A 19,658-nucleotide genomic window follows, 5' to 3' on the forward strand; every position below is an offset into this window, starting at 1 on the left:
ACTTTGTTATGATTACTAATAATTTAATTTAAATTAATATGTATTGGATACATGTTTAAAAAAGGTCCTCAATGAGCGCTTTAGCAACCACAAAGAGGACAAAAAACAACAACAACTAAACACTGAACATAATCATCAATGGCAAGGAAAAAAGCGACCACACAGAAAGAAAACTGCCAAAACCAGTTTAAACAATCAATGCAACACAAAACAACTGCAGGACACCTTAAATTTCCACAAATGAGGGGGGGGAAAAAAATAAAAAATAAATGTCCAGATACACATAATATACACAATTGTAAACAAAAACAACCAGAAAGAGATAAAAAAAATGACCACAAACTAAAACAAGACTATCACCAAAAGGTCTGAAACAACTGCAAGGACACACTCAATGCCTTCAAAGGGAAACCAAGAGACCACAGAGACTTAAAATGACCACAAAGACAAGCGAGGCAGCTTCAGAGTTTATGCAAAAACCATGTTTCTCAGCGACTAATGGTACTTTCTTACAAGAGCCAGTTAGAGGTTTAAATGTCAGCTTTTTAACACCCTTTAGATTGTTTTAATCATGGAAGTGAGGACCTGCAGGTCATCAGTAAAAACCTGCAGGAGTACACGTGTGTTACCTGTCGGCTCGGAGCTGGCAGGTGATGCCCAGTACATCCACCACTCCTTCCAGCTGTAGCTGCCGGCAGCCCATCGTCGTGGCGATGAAGCATCCCGTTCGCCCAATCCCAGCACTGCGATCAAACGAGCAGGGTGTCATTTCATAATTATATAGTAGTAACAGAACTGTCACGCTGTCGGTCAGTCTGTCAGTACCTGCAGTGGACTATAACTGGTCCCACGTTGGTGGCGGCCCGTCTGTCCGTCTCTACGTCAGTCATGAGCTGCAGCAGCGGCAGTGCTGAGACCGGGGTTTTGTGGTCAGGCCACGATGTGTACCAGTAATGCTGCACAGAGTGGGTTTGGTTCCCACACTGCATACATGAAAACATACATGACATATTAGTCCTGATTCTCAGCTCTGATGAGAACACGTTCCCTGCTGTGCAACGTGTACCTTGAGCGTGAGGCTGCGAGTGGTGTAGTGTTCGCACTCTCTGATGCTGTTCACCAACACTTCAACCTTCCCATAGATGCCTCTTTTCTCCGGCCAGTACAGAACACACTTCTACAGAGGCAAGCACAAAGACGGCATTCATTAACTTCAGCTCACCTTTCACTCCTGCTGAGCACTTTCCAGATCACTCCATTTTTGTTGCTATACACTCAGCGCCTACAACACTTAAAATCTACCCTGGCATTAAGAAGACGCTCTTTCTTCCACAGTCTTTGCTTTTTAGACTCTTACCTCGTTCTTCTCCTTCAGTTTGGTTATCATGACAATAACTGGTGACTCCTCTTGCCAGGCCATTTGCCAGAAGTCATTCACCGTGTTCACCATAGGACCCTGAGTGGCGATGTACGCCTTATCGTCCCCCAAGTAACCCTGCAGAATGAACCAATCACACAGCAGGGTCAGCATCATTCACAGAATGATGAATGTATTCCTCCACCAGGGTCTATCAGCAGCAGTAGACAAAATATACCGGGATTTCCCAAAACTTCATGAAGACGTGCAAAGAAAGAACCTGTTACATTTTGGAATACATAAATAAAATAAAAACGTAGAAAAACCCATTTGTCTGCATTTAAACCATTTTTACACAAAGAAAAACGGCAAGAAAATGTTAGAACTGTAGATTAGTCTAAAATAAAGAACCTGAAAAACATCAACTTGGTTATTCACCTGATCCATTCGCTCGTATTCACTGTTAAACAGCAGGTTAAATCTTTCATGCCTGTATATGAGCTAGTTTAATTGAACAGTGATTCAGTGTTCTCTCGCTGGCATGGCCTTTAAGGCATTTGTGAATAAAAACTTGTTTTATTTCAGGGTGCTCCTCATGCTGTCGGTTTTTAACCGACATAACTGATAACTGGATCAGGATGTGGCTAGTTCCAAACTAGCTTGAGCTAAATGTGTGCAGAGAGCAAAAAACGGTGCATTAATGACTCCAGGTGACATAACAAAAACAAACAGTAAGACCGTGCCAAACTGAACTTCAAAAACATGTTTCATTTCTAAGCTTCAAATTAAAAAAAAAAAAAAAAAAAAAAGTGCTGTGTTTCATTTCATAATCGCTGTTATTTTCATGTAATTGAAGTGCTTACTTATTCTGGATGAATAAGATTTTTGGTGCGTGTGCGTGTGCGTGCGTGTGTAGTAGGACAAAGAAATTAAACAGCCTCGGTTGTCTCATGAGGTCCGCCGCTTTAAACTGTTTCAGTGGTGTTTCCTGACAGGAAGACAGTCTATTGTGTGGAAGTCTGAGAGCGACATTACAGACTTCTACAGGCAAATACTTTCACTGTGTAGGTCGACGAGGAGCCAGAAGAAAAAGAAAAGGCTGTTTACATTCCAGATGAGTGATAATGACAGCCTGCTTGCTGTTTTTTCTAAGGTTTAGAGAAGATTTAACAAAACAAATGTCATCATTAACTGGACTGAAAAGTTTTTCAAAACCTGAGTAAGTACGAAAATGTCTCCCAGATTAAACACAGCAGCTGAGAGCTAGAACAAAAAACAGGAAATACAAGTAAGCCAGGCAAAAATAAATAAATAATACTCAGAGTACAATTTGTTGTTATGCAACTGATCTACAGACAGAACATGAAAATACAGATGAGTCGATCAAAACAACACAAACAGCAAAGAAAACACAATAAGCTAATTGTCTGGAAAATAATGAATAGAATTTTTTTTTCAGAATAGAAAAAGGAAAATAAATGAAAACAACAAGTATGTTAAGTATTAGTTCATAAATCGATTGCTTGGACTGCAGGACAGTTTGTGCCGTTACCCACCCGTATGTAGTTAGCATTGATGTAGGTGCTCAGCAGGTCGTTGGAGCTCTTTGACTTTAGGATCACTCTGGAATGAGGGTCTAGGAAACATACCAAGGACAGGAGATGAGGACACAAGGAAAGGTACAAAGGAGAAAACTAACAAGAATAGTTTAAATTAAGCTCAAAAACATTCTGAGGAAAAGTATCACTTTTAATCAGCACCTGAATTTTGAAACTCATGTCTCAAAGTTTACCCAGTCTTGTTTTCTTTATCTGAGAAATATTGTGTAAATCAAACTTTTACTGTCAGTCAATCATCTTAAACTTTTAGTACACACTTTAATTTTCTCTAATCTTGATTATTGCAATTCACTTTTCATATGTGTCACTTCTAACACCTTATCAATGCAGCTGACCTCTCCAATCACCTAACCAGGGTCATCTAACAGTCCCTCGCTATCATATTAAAACCAGAGGTGACCGTGCTTTTAAACTGTAGCTCCCAAACTGTGGAACCGACTTCTTCAGACTATAAGGTCACCTGACTCTGTTATTTGTTTGAAATGTCTGCTGAAAACTTATTTTTAGGTAAAAGCTGAGGCTTCAATGTAGTCCTAAACAAGCCAATATATGATGACAGTGGATATCTACCTATAACATCTAGGGTTGGTAGAGTCCTATTGCAGGTTATGTTTTAACGTTTGGAGCACATTTAAGAACAACACAGAATGTGGAACAGAGGAAAGTCTGATTGACAGCAGCTCTAGGTGAGCATTCCTTTCTCTTGATTGGTCGGAAGGAAGGAACAGTGCTGTATTGATAACCCCACCCTCCTCCCAAAGCACGGCTACACAAACCAAAAAGTAAGTGTGTGTGTGTGTGTGTTACATAATGTCTTAATCAGGATAAGTTCCTGGCCGACAGTGTGAGAACAAACTGTGCTCAGAGGAAAATGTATTGTTCCGTCTGCTCATGGGGAAGAGGGAGGTGCGATAATAGCTGTCCTTGCGGTTGTTGGCCTTTGACACTAAGTCCCGCCTACATAATAAAACAACTTCCTGGTTCATCAGGAAATCAGAGACTGGGATTGTTTTGGAAGTATTTCTAACTCCATAGCAACACTGAGAATACTCACTGGGCAATATGGTCTTATATCTGTTCTTGGTCCCATGATTCGGAATATCCAGCTCCTTGGGATCTATGAAGTTCATTGGGATTTCCTGAGATTTTAGGAAGACAAGTTTCAATTTTATGGCACATTTCTTACCCAGATTAAAACACAATGCACTTTACATGAGTATTATTTCAACTTGACTTGGTTAGTTAATAATCTTTGTAAATGAAGAAAATGCAATGCCTTTCTCTTCTCATTGCAAGAAACTGCTGCTGATTTTCTCACATAGAGCTCTAAAATCCATTATAAAGCTGTTCCAGCTATGAACTTGAGGGCATTATGAAAGACTGCATCACTGCATGTAAATCAGCCCTTCAACATTTCAGTGTGTCCCATCAAAAACCCAACCAAAGCATGAAATTCGGGCTCACAGCGAACTCTGCGTGCAGCCTGTGGGTGTTGTTAACGATGTCGCGCAGCTGCTGTCGGGTGAGCGGCCGGCCAGCCGACAGCAGGTACTCCCTGGCCACTGCCTCCCTGGGGGTTACCACGGCGACGTTAAGGGGCTCCACAGTGCCGAGAGCAGACATGTCCAAAACCAGGGAGACATTAGAGCCACGTCTGCAGAGGAAGGATGGGAGGGAAGAGGCAAAGACAGCTTTTGTTAAAAAATGGAAGGGCTGATCACGCGAACGAGTTCCCTTCCTTCCTACATTTTTATTGCACTTCTCTGGTTTGCTGGTTGAGTTTCAGTTTGGCTTGGTCAATTTTAAGGTTTTTCCTGACTCAGAGTTTGCAATTTGATAAACAAAAATCCCCCTTAATGCTTCAGACAATAATTTAACACAAAGAAAAACCAAAACTGGTTGAAAATAATTTTTGTTTACTTTATTTTACAACAGCAGTGATTTAACCTCGGCTCTTACTAAAAACTCTGTTTGGTCTGACAAACTCTTGCTTTCATAAGGAGACAACGCTCTTCCAGCTGATAACAAACCACCGAACCCAACATCAAAGAAGTTGTCGTGTTCAAATTGGTTTGCTCCATCTGACAAATCACTCACTTTAAAAGCTCAGTCTCATTCCTCCTGTACATCTTCAAACCAAAAATTCTGTTTTAAAATAATTAACTGCTGTTCACCGTCATCATGACTCCACACAATCTGGTTTTACGTATGTAGGGGAAACCACCGCCAACCTCAGCAGGGTATATGGTTCAAAGAAGGATTCATTCCCTTCTGGGGCTCAAACCCGGTCACAGACAGTCTGTTTGATGAATTGTTACCTTCAAATTATAACAAAAATATAGTCAATTATTTTACGTTCAGGGAATCTGATCTGTCTGGTGACTGACCATTTGCCAATTACAAAGTAATGCAATGACAGATTCCTGCAGTCTTGCTAATCAACAGCTAGCCAACAAATGTTATCTTATTCGCTAACATTCAAGTCAAGTGCCAAGAGAGCTCTGAATTATACATTGGGGAAACCAAACAACTTCTGCTTAAGCAGATGGCACAACAGGATTCAGAAGTCAATTATTACAAGATGAGGATGTGCACATGGTGGACTGGAAGGAGCACTGGGTTGACTGGGCTGACAAAGACGCCCATTTTTATGAAAAGGGGACATCTCTGAACCAATGAGGGGACCTAATGGTCACAGCAGCCAAAAAAGCTGGGGTGCAGCCATCTCCCTCACAGTTTGCATGGTAATTGCTTATGAAATGGCACTTGTGGCTCATGGTTAGGCACTGGAGCTGGTTTCAGTTGTTATGCGGCTTTATGGTTTATAATGTAGGGAAACCTGCAGTCAGCTGACTGAAAAAGTTACTTTGATGAGTGATGAAATATTTCTTCCTGGATGAATATGCAGCATCCAGATGAACAGACAAACATCCACCTATTGACATGAAAGTCTGGTTTTATAAGACTCATTAAAACATGATTTTTCAATAATTCATGATAATTTTATGAATATTTTCAATTCAAACTGGAACTTTTCATACTTTGTGTACTTTGGTTTTACTTGCACATCTCTGGTTGTTGCCTCCTTGATATTAATTACATGCTGCATGCATTCTTCTGTCTAAAACATGGGGTGCTGCCATCCCGTCCAGTGCAGACATATCTGGCTAAATAACCAATGCATTTTACATTATTCAAGAATCTCGTGATAATCCCTAAATAAACAAAGGAAATTCTTTATTGACAGCAGATTAATAACCAACACAAACTTCATGTTGAAAGAGCAGAACTGCTGAGCTGAACTCGTTGGAACAAAAGGCCGAGAGGTACAGAAGACAAGGTGTGCTTTGATGGGGTTCATGTGGGTGGACTCTCTTCGTCTGACTACGTGTCAGCCAGTTTCCTCTCCAGGATGCTGCTACTTCCAGTTTGTCTGATTGGCGATTGGCTGCCATCCAGAGTGGACAACGCACACACAGACACACAAGTGAGACACAGACACCGAGAAAAACATCCTGTTCTCACTCAGAGCCCGAAATCTTCCTTCCTTTTCTTACCTTAAGGAACACTGTACGTTTAATTACCTCGCTCTGATGTAACCAGAACAAAATGGCCTCCGAGGTCTGAGTGTGATTTAGCGGAAGACTTAGGAGCAGCAGATAAAGCCCTAAGTGCTCAACGTCAAGCCGAGGCGCACAAAGATGTTTTCTTTTCAGTTATGAAACTACTTAAGGGGGGAAATGAGCCTCAGCCAAGTTTGAAGGCGACAGCAACTGTATGAAAATGTAAGTCGGCGTTCTCTCAACACGTCTGACTTAGAAAAATGAGGTCAAACTAATTTACTCAACCAAATCCAAGCATCTCACAACTAAATGCGTCTTATGTAACTAATGTGCCGAAGGGTGACTTTTTAAGCCAAAAACATCATCATATTACTGAAACGATATGATGATAAAAACCTACAAAGATGTGAGATAAACTTTAGGCACACCTGCCAATGTTTGCCAAGCTTTTACTCTTTTAAGGTTTGTATTAAGATATTTATGATATCTAACAAAGGGACAAATTGTTGAAAAGAGTGAGTCAGTTTAAGTAAGTGTACACGTTATATGGCACAGGTTGGGAACACAAGAAGACCAAAACTTCACCAGGACTACGGATTCACAATCCTACCGCTTTAAATTTATTAGTAATCTGATAATTCAAAGGTAAGGTGGCAAATTCTTTCCACTCGAGGTGATTCATGTTAAACGCCTGTCCGCACAGAAAGTGATTTAGTTGTTGGAGAACGCTTCGAGCTGTTGGTTATCCGCTAGCAGGGATGCCACGCTCCTGCTGAGGAGGTAATCAGCAGGACTCTTTGATCCCACTCAGAGTTGATAAATTCTGTAATTCGGGATCCACCAACTTCACCTCCACAGCAATTAGTTTGTTTACAAGGCTCAGAGTTTCAGATACTTCCCATCAGACAGGCCAAAGAATCTGATTTAGTGGAGAAGAAACCAGTAAAACTCCAGAGCCTACTTCTGCCTTGCCAAATATATTGCACTCCACTCGGGAGAGAAGTCTGCATTATGAAGCTGGAGGTGTCATTAATCACAGCTTTGTCAGCCAGAAGAATCTCCACTGCAAGCTGAAAATGACTTTATTAGGTCTAAGGAAAGAAAACATCAGAGTTTGGGTTAAAGACGCCCTGTATAATCAGGAACTAGCCCTTTATCAACTCCATCAGACGCAGACAGCTCCTGGAGCGAGGTCTCAGCGCACACACAGGATGGACTGAGGGGACAAAGAGGGGTCGTTTTAAACTTTCAACTCGAGACCAAGAATAAAAATGCGTTCATAAGAATCAGTTTATGACTGTGGAAACCTGAACTAACAATACACACCTCACAGCTCCAAGCCTGAGACAAGTGTGGAAGTGTGTCCGACGGGACCCCTCTATTCATATAAACACCAGCCTAAGGACCTGCTGAGTCCTCTCTGATAGATATGAACACACACTCTGCAGACTGATTACAGAGGAAACTTACGTGACTGTCTAAATGCAAGCCTTCGGTACTGATAAACAGGCAGACAATATATTAAAAGGGAAAGCTGAACCCTTCACCCCTATAGTGAGGGGGATCTCCTGGCTCCGCTCTGCGGTGCCCTGCAAAGCCACTTGTACCCTTAGAAGGAAGGGTTGCTGCAAATCACTTTTATCCTACGACAACATTTCTATCCTGATGGGAGCGGTCTCTTCCAGAATGATAACGCTTCTCTCCAAAGGCTACAAGGGCTCACTGAGTGGTTTGAGGAGGCTGGACATGATGCGAATCAAACACTATGGCCTTTAAAGTCAACAGATCTTAATCCAGTTCAATCCCAAATTTAACATCACAGCTATAGAGCAGCTAACACCATCAAAAGCAACAGCTTACAAAAGTGTTTGCATTTTATAATCAGGAAATAGACGGTACCCAGCTTCAAAGAGGTTTTTCTTCTTTTTGCACTGTTTGTGTCGAACTTGCCAAACACATTTCTCGTGCTTCCAAGTCTTTAGTAACAGCGAGAGTAAATGTTAAGACTCCATGAAATGAGACTGAAAAAAATAAACTAATCATGGATTTAATGTTTCCACCACACTTTCCACCTTGTGTAAGCACATCTGTTCAAAGGCTCATTGTGAGCACGTACACAGCTCAACACCTGCCTGCTCCAACAATCACAGGTTAGAGGTTACGCTACTCCACACACACACACACACACACACACACACACACACACACACACACACGGAGCGCGTTCTTCCTCTCACAAACACTGAGTGCTCATTAGATACATTTCCATCTGAATATTAAAAATAAATAAATAACATACAGGCTTCATTGCCATTTGAAATTCAGTAGCTTTTTGATCTTACAATATTTTATAATTAAAAAATTCCCATTTTAATTCATCCAGATTCTTGATGCTTTTACATAAGACTGTAGATATGTGTGCTACCACACAGCTGAAACTGTACTGAACCTCTACTGGGCGCACGTCAGTGTGACCGGGTCCTACAGTTACTAGTCTGGTTTTATTTAAGGTGATGTCTTTTTCAGGGACAGGCTCTCTTTTTTCAGTCCAAACCACATTCAGCACAACAGAAGAGTTCAGGTCTTAAAGTGTGATGTTCATGTTTGGTACCGGTGTTTTTTCAACATGACAATCCAGAAGAAATTCTTACCTTTCTTGAAGTCCTGCAGCTGGTTTCATCCTGAAGGGGGAGGGGCAGGGCTTCAGCTCGTTATTGGATGTAACTGGGGTCACGCTGGGTGGGGGTGTGTGGTTGTTGCTACCAATAATTGGTACAGGTGTGGGGGCGGGGCTATGAGGAAAAAATAGAGCAAATTAAGCCTAGACTGATTAAAAACTATCAAAGCAGCAAGCTGTGGAGCTTCATAAGATCATTCCCATTATGAACATCTGCAGATGTTATGCAGCTGAGAAGTCCCGACTTTTAATCAGATTATCACTTTATTAAAACTCAAACAGAAACTACCAAAGCATCATGGGAAAAAGTCTGTGGCTAAATAAAATAACCTTGGCAGGGGGACGACAGGTGGACCGAGGCGATGGCAGGCTGTGATTGGCTGTCGCTGGGGAATGGGTGTGGCTACAGCAGGCAGGAGCTCAGCTTGGACCATGCTTCCTGAAACGATCACCTGAAACACACACACTCGTTAAGTTGCATTCCTGAGCTAACCTGGCTGTTATAAGCTGGGCATACACTGCAATTTTTTCAGTCATGTTATTCAGCTCGGGTTCGTCAGTCACGATGCGTGGTCTCACACTATACAGCACAATGCTCTGATGCGACCGGAGTGCTCACACTATGCGTCCATAACATGAAGCTTATAACACAAAATCTGTCTCTTGGTCTCCCTCTGTCTCTCACACACACACACACACTTTGCTAAATTGCTAAAGAAAAACATTGATCAGGCAGCTGCAACTCAGCAGTAATGTCCATCCAACTCTTTTCACGGTTGGTGCAGTCGTGATAAATTTGTGAGGCCAGACCGAAAAGGCTCGGATGAGCTTGCCAAAGATCTACAAGTTGTGCTTTCATCGCTTGTGTCCAGATCACACGCTGCACTGCCGTGCTGCTCTGTCTTCCTGCTTCCATTTCTGTTTGCGAGTGCGCATTGTGAGAGGCTGCATTGACATCCTCACGAGTGCCGACAGGATTTCAACCAGGTTTGATTTTCTTGCGACCCTGCAATTGTTGATCGGGAGTTGGTCGTGAGGTGTTAATCACTTCTCATCACCCCATGTATACTACACGATGCACGACACACGATAAAGGCGAAACTCGGGCCGATCCCCAAAACGGTCGCACGACTGAAAAATCCACTCAAAATGGACCAAAAATCGCACAGTGTATGCCCAGCATTAGACAAGCAGTGGGAGTGTGGTGGTGACCTTGGTGCCCTTTGACCTCTGGGTGGGGTCTGGAGGTACTGTCGGGGTTAGATGGAGGTCAGGGGGTGGAGCTTTCAGCTGTCTGTCAGAAACCTGCACCTTCTCTTTCATTCGGTACAAAACCTGGAGGGAAAAAAGAAAGAAAGATCGAGGTCGTTGCTGCAGAGCGTGAAGGATGGAGCTCGTTCAGATCAGGAACCTGAAAATGTTCTGATCCCAGATGTGAACATCCAGGATTTGCATGCTGGAAAAAAACAAAAAAAACAACAGGAACCTTCTAGAAAAAAAAATACACTTAAGGATAAATGATGATGTCATTTATTGTTTTTTTTTTTAACATTGCATTTTTAGTCTCTTCTATTTTGTTTTTAGGAGTAATTTTTTTTGTTTTACCTTCCTGTGGGCCATAATTATTTTATCAAGTTTTCCACTGACTTTTTTCTATGTCTTCTATCAGCTGTATTTAATAACTTCTTGCTTTGTGCTGGTTGACTGATTTTCTTATATATTCTCTGTTTACTGTGTTTAATTTATTTTATATAGTTTCTTACATCTATATATATTTTTTTATATTCTTTATTATATTAATATTATTTTTTTAAATATATATTTGGGTTGACTTGTGTATTTCCTTCCCATTATTTTTTATTTTCTATTTATTGTATTCAAATGCTGTTTTATTTCCCCCACTCTATTTCTTTTTCAAATACTGGAAAGTGACATTTGTATTCTTAGATTTTTAATATATTACAGTTTTATTCTATTTTATCATCCTTTTATGTTATTCTTATTTTAATGTATTTATTGCTTTGTTTCTTTTGAGGGTTCACTGGTGAGTTTCTGCTTGAAGAGCAACAAAATTTGTCCAGAGGAAAAACAATTTACTTCTTTCTTTTTTGTTTTTAAATATAATATTTTAACAGGTTTTCATTCCGTTTTTGTTCTGTTTTTGGTCTGTTTGTTGGATCTGACATAAATCTGCTAAACCTGTGAATATTGGAACATTGTAGAAAAGGAAGAGGAGAAAAAAGGGAATATAAGGCCGAGGCATGCAGAGGTTTGTGTGTGCAGGTGCTCCTTCATGTGGACAAGATGTGACGTGCAACTTTTAAATATTAGTGACTATTTTGTGTTTGCTTTAAAAATTATTTGTTGTTCATATGCATATGATTATGTGATTTTATTTGTTTCTTCTTTCTATTTGGGGTTCATTAATATTTTTTTGTCATTCTAAAAAGATTTATTTATTTACATTTGTTTTTTATAACTTTTTATTTTCTTTTTGTATTTTGGGGAGTGACTTTGTAATCTTATTTAATGTTTTTATTAAGTTTTGTTTGTCTCTTTTGTTTGTAATTTTTTCAGATTTTTATTATTTCTAAGAATGAATTATTCATGAATTTGTTTTCTTTCTTTCTTCTTGGAGAATTCATTTATTTACTTTGAAGGCTACATATGTTCTTCAGTAACTCTCTGACCTAATTACATGTAAGTCAAAGTGCTTGAAGGAGTTCTTGTTAACTGGTTGATTGGATTTACTGATGTGGCAGCTGAGGATTGTGAACCCAGATTTGAACCCAACATCGACTAATTAGATTAGCAAATCTTCTATCTTCTTTCACTGTGGGATATAGGACAGGTTTTTATGCTAACTTTATACACATTAGTGAGTGAGTGTCCAGTCTTGCATATTTACAAAAAACAAACAAACAAACAAACAAAAAACAAAAACAAAAAACACACATTTACCATCAAGCAGGTGATGACGATGACGAATACAGTGAAGAAGAGGACGACAGCATAAAAGCCTTCTCTGCTCCACACGTGGTCCCTCTGCTCGCCCTGAAGGACGTTTTTCTACAGAGGAAACGAAATTTAAAATCCAGTTTGTGATCATCTGTTCAGGATTTGCTTTATGACCTCCTCACGGTCTGTGTTAGGCTGTGAAGGTGGGAGGCAGATCTGAAGACGTTCAGTCCATCATGATCTAATATTTCCCAACAGGCCTGCATCTGTCAGCTCGTACTTCCTGAGAATATCTGATTTCAAAAAATTTCCACAAAATTATTGAAGCTATTCGTCCAGAATATGTGAACACAGTTTTTGTTCTTCACAGTGATTTTACAGCCTTAAGCTGCATTTATACTTGACCTTTACTTTAAAGTTTATTAGATTTACAGACTCTGGTTTTGTTTTGTTTATTTTTGGTAGCACGTTTTCCAAAACAGTGGCTCCAAATTTTTTGCACAGTACTTTAAAGATCACCATAAAGAAGATATTATAGGAGCTGCCATTCAGTCAGAGATTAATAACCTCTGACTGAATGTTGTCACTGCAGTCAGAAGTCTGAGAGCATTCAATATTCAAAAACAGATTTTTGGTGGATTACTCCTTTAACGCAGCCTGATTGTGGGCATCTGCTTCTCACTGACACCTGTGGGAAGTTTCTGATTTGTTGCTGTAATATCGCCACAGAAGAAGAACTGCGTTAGTCACAGCTGCGACTGTGAGTGATAATATTAACTTAACGTATAAAGCTGCTCCGCTCCTCATCTGGCTGATCGATGGCGCTTTAATAGTTCTATTAAACTTTCAAGAGCGGCGCTCTGCCCTCTAATAATCTCAATCCATCCTCCCTGCCTGTCTCCATGGCAACTAATGGGGATGCTTAACAAGAAACACACACCTCAGTGGAGACCTCGGTGATGCCAAAGTGTCCCAGGTGGCGATGAAGCACCCTGACGTTCAGTGATTGGATGACCTCCTCGGCGGGGCGGGGCTCGGAGATCCCCAGCCTATCGGAGGACACAAACAGCTCGATGCCATTCTTCTTCTCCTGTAAGAGATGTCTGTCAGTCAGGCAGTCAAGTGAACAGCGGGTGAGCAGCGGGTGATCGACTGGCATCTTACATTCAGCTGGTTGATGTGGACGTGCCCCACAGGAACGCCCAGCGCTGCCGCTACACCCTCCCGAAACCACCGAAGAAGACTGACGTTCAGCCTTCTCACATCCACAGCCAGGTACTGAGAGAGAGAGAGAGAGAGAGACCTCAGCAATCACAGACCGCCTAAACCGGACCCATTTGTGTCGTTTAATGCAATCATCTCACCCAAAAAAAAACAAATAAAACCCCCCAAAAAAACAAAAAACACAACAACAACAACAACAACAACAAACATAGCTGCCCTGCGCTTAGATGCATAATTATTGTACCAACAAACCATCTGAAGAATCTAGTTTTGGTGAGTAAAATTCTAGAAACTGTAAAACTATATTTTATGGACGCATTTGCCCGATAACCCCAAAAGTCATAGCAGCCAAAAAAAACTCTACTGATGCAGCCGTGCTAGGATATTAAATCTAGCCAAAAATATCAAACAGCAAATATCAAAAAAGTCATGCAAAAAACAAAAATGCCAACACTGGAGCTTTACAGCGAGTCCACGACCAGTCCAAGGCCTGAAGCCTGTCGATTACATACTGTAACCCCAGGTTCTGAGAACACTGGTGCAGCCGTCTAATACAAAGAGACCAAAAACATGTCATGACAGTTTTGCACTGATGGGAGGACACCGTGAAGCAGATGGGAAAGTTATGCTGATCTGAACTTTGATGCAGTATGATGGACGGGACTATGAATGCGAGAACAGGACATTATTAGCTGAAGGCGGTCACCGACACGAGCTGAGCTGGAAACTAAAACTTGGAATTCAGCTGAAAAACACCTGCAGACATCACCTGATTATACAGCGCACCGTTTTCGTGATGTTTTCAGATTTGAAATTATTGCATCGTGAATGTGTGTTTAAAGGGGAGAAACAGAGTATTCAGCCAGTCGTGCTTTACTGTACTCTCTTTTTATCCTTGGTCTGGCCAAAATAACAAAAATAATAATAAAAAGCAAAAAAAAAGCAAAAAAATGAATGACAGCTCTGAACTGAAGATCAGTCCCGACTCCGACAAATAAAACTGGAAAAGAAAACCTAAATAATCACCATGCTGGATCTCCTGCCTCTCCTTAGGAGGAGAGACTTTTGTTCTGTGGCTTCATCACCAAACAGATCAAATCATCCCTCCATCGCCCATCCTGTTATTTTATCTCTCTGTGCTCTCACCCTCCTCCTCCGGTTTGGCTCTTCTGGTTTTCCCAAAAGCCGCTCAGCTTCCAGAAAAAGTGATATGACAGACGCTAATGAGTCACTGAAGTTTACTGCAATCTGTGTGCAGAGAGAGCCAACAGGAAGTGCTTCTTTGGATGAAGACTGACGAGTACACAGACAAAGAGCTGTTTGGTTTAAGTCTCTCATTTCAAAGTAAACTTTATATTTAAGGGAAGTGAAGGTTCAGATGTATTGACTTTAAATCCACTTATCAAATCCAAATCCTCCCAGATCCCTCAATGATCATCTCCAGTTGTAATCATTTGCAAACATTACAGATAGATGCAGTTGGCTCAGTTAACAGCAGTTTATAGACCTGAGCTACTTCAGTAGGGACGGTGGGGCCAGCGGGGGCTTTGTGTGCTGTGGATCAATTTGACTATGCGGGCAAAAGAAATACTGCTGTCCTTGTCATCTCACACCTGTGCTGAGACACTACAGAGAGCGACAAGCTGAACACACTCATAAGTGCTGCCGCTGCCCTAACATCACACTGTGCGTGCTTGTGTATGTGTGTGCATGTGCTTGTGTGTATGTGTGCACGTGTGTATGTGTGTGCATGTGCTTGCTTGTATGTGCATGCGCGTGTGTGTGCGTGCTTGTGTGTATGTGTGCGCGTGTGTGTGCGTGCGTGTGTATGTGTGCGCGTGTGTGTGTGCGTGCGTGTGTATGTGTGCGCGTGTGTGTGCGTGCGTGTGCGTGCGTGCGCGTGTGTGTGTGCTTGTGCGTGCGCGTGTGCATGCTTGTGTGTGTGCGCCCGTGTGCATGCTTGTGTGTGTGCGCGCATGTGGGAGGTTGTTTACTAATGGCTAAAACAACCTGTTCTGCTGCCACTTAATTCAATATGAGGAACAAAAAGCAGAGGCACACAGCTGATGTTATTATCCAACTGCGTCTGGTTGCAGCTCGTTCTGTTAAACAAACATCTCGAGAGACACAAAAACACAAACGCGTAACCCACTACTGCAGAACTGGACGCCACTAACCAACCGATGTCTGCTCTATAAAGGTGAGCAAACTGAAAAATACCAAAAAAAAATGCTCAAATTAAAGCAGTTTGTTGAGAAACTCATTTAACTTTCACCAACTGACAAACCAAACCAGATGTTTAGTCATAGATGATAAAGAAAATGAGAAACCTACGAAGCTCGAGTCACCACAAAACAGAGAATCAACGATACAAAACAAACCTCTTTGTTTAAAAAATGTCAAAGAAACCATCATGTTTATGCCTCAGAAATCAGCTTCACCTGCTGACAAACCAAAGTACTCAGTTTTCTGACGTGAACAGCTACACAAAATGAAAAGTCTCAGATTTAAGATGTTTAAACTTCTTCAGTAATCAAAATAAAATGTTTCTCTGAACAGTTTGCTGAGACTTAGCTTCACAGGCTGAAAATCTCAAAACTCTTACTGGCTCAAATAACCAGAAAAAGAAAAAGAAGATAAAGATGAATCTTCAAAATTGTAAGTTTTGATATTAACAAATTAAAAAGTTCTCAATAAGAACCACTTCATTTTCCTCAGTGCTTTAAAATGCCTGGAATGGTCACCCAGTGAACTAAATACCTTCAGATTATTAACAAACTGTTTCAATGTGAAGAATGACTCATCAGCTGAGTGAAAGTTAAACAGAGAAACTGTCAAATACAGAAAGAAGCTCACCGAAGTTCATCCTCAGAAGCAGCTGCAGTCTTAAATGGATGTCAGTGAAAGAGGAAAAAACTAACAAACAAGCAAACCACCAACAACACCTACACAACCTTACCGAGCAAACATGCAAACATTGTTGATCCTCGCCGACTGCCACAGGAAGCTTTTCACTGAATGAACAGACACATACACAGAGGCAGGCGATGCGCCTAGCAGTCAGGGCTCAGGGACTTTTTGCTCCAATTCCTGATCTTGTCATTCCCTGATCTCTCATTGGCTTAGAGGAAGAGAGAGCTCAACCTGCTACCTGATTGGCCGTTGTCCCAGTAATGCCATTATCCCGCTGTGCTTCCTGTCGAGATCAGGTGCTATTTCTGTCCCCCCACCCCCACCCCACACACACACACACACACACACACACACACACACACACACACACACACACACACACACACACACACACGTTAATAACAGCTAATATCCTCCGGTCAGGTGGGAAGGGAATCCAATTTGGTTCAATGAGAAAAATCGGAAAGAGGGGGAGGCTAAAGTAGTGCAGATAAATAATAAAAACATAAAAATATTTAAGAGTTGGAGTAAAGTAAAATTACACACTTTGCAGAATCATATACTGTACATCTTATTAGTGGATCTGATGTGATACATAAAGAATCAATTATTATTAATTATATAAAATAATCATGATGTGAATCAATAAAGAGAATGATTGGTTGCTGCCCTATAAATAAGTAGGTTACCATTTCATTAAACAAATGGTTTATCATTAAGTGGCAACCTCAATGCACGTAGAATTACGAAATTATCGAAAAACTGCAGTTCCCCCAATGTCCACCAGAGGCTTGAGCAGTGAAATATATGGAAGCCTGTTTCCGCCACTTAAAAAAAAAAAAAAAAAAAAAAAAAAAAAAAATCATATAAATACACACACACACACACACACACACACACTGAAATTTTGAGTTATCCTTCTTGAAATTTCGATTGATTAACTCACAATTTTGTTTTATTAACTCGAAATTTTGAGAACAATAAACTCAAAAGTTCGAGTTAGCTCTGCCAATCAGTAACCTACATGGAATGTCCACTCAAAACCGGTTCACAACAAATTGGCGCTTTCGAGAGTACGTTTGCTGCTATGTGATTCAGCTACACAAGGATTTCATCATTTATGAAGCCACGCTGAAAATAATCAGCAACTTGTGCATTCATGACTGGCTGTAATACTGGTAGCTTAGCTGTAGCATTTGTTTTCTTACCGTATTGGTCCATTTGATCGACCTTTATTGTTATTATTTATTTTATTTTATTTACAGATGGGACAGACATGACTGGGGGATAGGAAAGGGAGAAAGAAAGATGAAGGAAAAGAAAAACAGAGGGGAAGAGGGACAGTGAGAAAGGGCACTTAAAAAGAGAAAGCGAGAGAAAAAAAAAAAAAGAAACAAAATCTCCTGGATCACTTGTTGAGAGAAAAAGACGAGAAAACTAGCAAAAAAAAAAGAGAGCAACATAATAAACACAACATCATCGCATTAATCTAGCTAAGTGTAAACAGCAGTAAATACTAAATATTGAATGCTGTGGTGCAGCACGCAGGACTGACAGCGCACAATGTGCTTTGAGGTAGCAGCCAAGAAAGGTGTAGTTTATGTCTATGGACAGTGAACACCCGTGCGCAAACCTGTGTGGATCAGCGCGCTTGTATTCAAAAGGTTTCCCCATGTAAAGGTCTGCTAGAGGGTGTAGGGAGCCATAGCCCCGTCCCCCAGGGCATGAAGCAGGCATGGAGGAGATTCAGGCCCCAGACATCCAGAGGCCCCAGAGTGCGAGAGCCCAAGGAGGACCACCGGAGGGGCATCTGTGCCACCCTCCTGGGAAGAGCTGAGGAGAGCCCCAGACGAGGGGTCACCCAGCAGCCACGGAGCAGAAGCTAGAGGGGACTGCACTGGCGTGCCCGTCGGCTCTGCCGGCAGCCAGCTGTGCCAGAGTGAACCGAGCTGCAGGCCCAGAGGCCGGAGGCCCGAGGGCCCCCTACGCCCCGGAAGAGGCCTGACCGAGCAACAGGCGCCAGGCCCTGCCAAGTAGCTACCGGGAGTGAGCTGATACATACCTGAGTGGATGTAGCTGCTAGCTGTATGCTAGGCTTCAGCTCAGCTAACTGGAATCCCTGTACTAGACCTGTGGATTGCATTTGTACTGTTGGAGCCCTTTTATTTGCGATTATCTGATCAATAATATGGCTGCTGGGCAGCAAATCGTAGTAACAGACCATCGACACAGTATAGCCAACCTAGCATGAGCCAACTACTCCTCCAAATGTGGTACTTCTGGTTCCAGTAACAAGGTGTAGTCTTGGTCACAGTGTCTACGTTTATCTGAGCCTTTCCGGAGGTTCATCACAGGGAGTTTTTGCTTCTCACTGTTGCCAAGTGCTTGTTTATGGGGGGTTGATTTTGGGGGCTTTCCTCTGCATTATGGTAGGGTCTTTACTAGTGGTGCAACGGATCAAAAAAATCTCACGGTTCGGATCAGATCACGGTTTTAAGTCACAGATCGGATCAATTTTCGGATCAGCAAAGAAAAGAAAAAAAATACAAAATTTTAACATTGACTTATTAACTTATTTAAGTACTTTTTGCCTATTAAAAATATTAAAATCAAGACTCATTCCACAGAATTATATAAAAACAAATTAAGGTGCAATATAGGGCAGTACAGGGCTTTGTATCTACCACTGCGCTGTGATATAATGAGCGGTCACGGTCACGTGGCTTTCCGTTGCCCTGGAGGTCGACCCATTTGTAGTTGGGCAACAGAAGATGCCTGGGACAGTTCAGCCATAACTTATAACTTATACATAACTTTTCCTGCTCATGCATGCCTGGGTACAATCTTGTCACTAAAGTGGACGCGCAACGGGATATGGGGCTAAGCACGTTCATCATAGTTTAAACCCCTTGTTTTGCACAAGGGAATACGGCCTCCCATCTGCAGCTAAACACCCCAGTAGCTTTTGTAATAGCTTTAGCCCGGTCGGATTGGGCAGCAAAGGGCTGCTTAAATGCCACAAACTCCTCTGCTCCTCCACTTGGACCGCTATCGCTGGCTATAACTATCGCTTGACAGACTGACCACATGCACCATACACATACTTTTTTTTTTTTCTTCTTTTTCGAATCTTCGGATCACGTCGAACCGTGGAGTGGGATCGGTTCGGATTACGGATCAACTGTGATCCGTTGCACCACTAGTCTTTACCTTACAGTATAAAACATCATGGAGCAAATGTTGGCATTATGAAAATAAAACTCAACTGAGCTGAAATGCATATAACTCTTCTGCATATGGATAACGTTGCCTTGCCGGGTGACAAATTAAAGGAAAAACCAACAGAA

General features: G+C 41.5%; 1 protein-coding gene across 1 annotated transcript in view; it reads right to left on the minus strand.

Moving 5' to 3' along the window:
- The window catches only part of LOC146555366 (receptor-type tyrosine-protein phosphatase R-like), a 40,290-nt gene that overhangs the window by 3,613 nt on the left and 17,019 nt on the right, over positions 1-19,658 (minus strand). Inside the window, exons 3-15 of the mRNA XM_085250825.1 lie at positions 13,339-13,452; positions 13,115-13,264; positions 12,178-12,285; positions 10,429-10,551; positions 9,547-9,668; positions 9,191-9,331; positions 4,441-4,630; positions 4,031-4,115; positions 2,914-2,993; positions 1,358-1,495; positions 1,067-1,177; positions 826-983; positions 630-743 (exon numbers count right to left, since the gene is read on the minus strand). Of these exons, the coding sequence (XP_085106951.1) occupies positions 630-743; positions 826-983; positions 1,067-1,177; positions 1,358-1,495; positions 2,914-2,993; positions 4,031-4,115; positions 4,441-4,630; positions 9,191-9,331; positions 9,547-9,668; positions 10,429-10,551; positions 12,178-12,285; positions 13,115-13,264; positions 13,339-13,452 (1,634 nt within the window). The remainder of the gene's footprint in view (positions 1-629; positions 744-825; positions 984-1,066; positions 1,178-1,357; positions 1,496-2,913; positions 2,994-4,030; positions 4,116-4,440; positions 4,631-9,190; positions 9,332-9,546; positions 9,669-10,428; positions 10,552-12,177; positions 12,286-13,114; positions 13,265-13,338; positions 13,453-19,658) is intronic.

This window comes from Mchenga conophoros, linkage group LG17 (genome assembly GCF_057382185.1).
Source record: "Mchenga conophoros isolate Kocher_MC1m ecotype Shallow Benthic linkage group LG17, M_conophoros_male_GT1.1, whole genome shotgun sequence".
NCBI lineage: Eukaryota > Metazoa > Chordata > Actinopteri > Cichliformes > Cichlidae > Mchenga > Mchenga conophoros.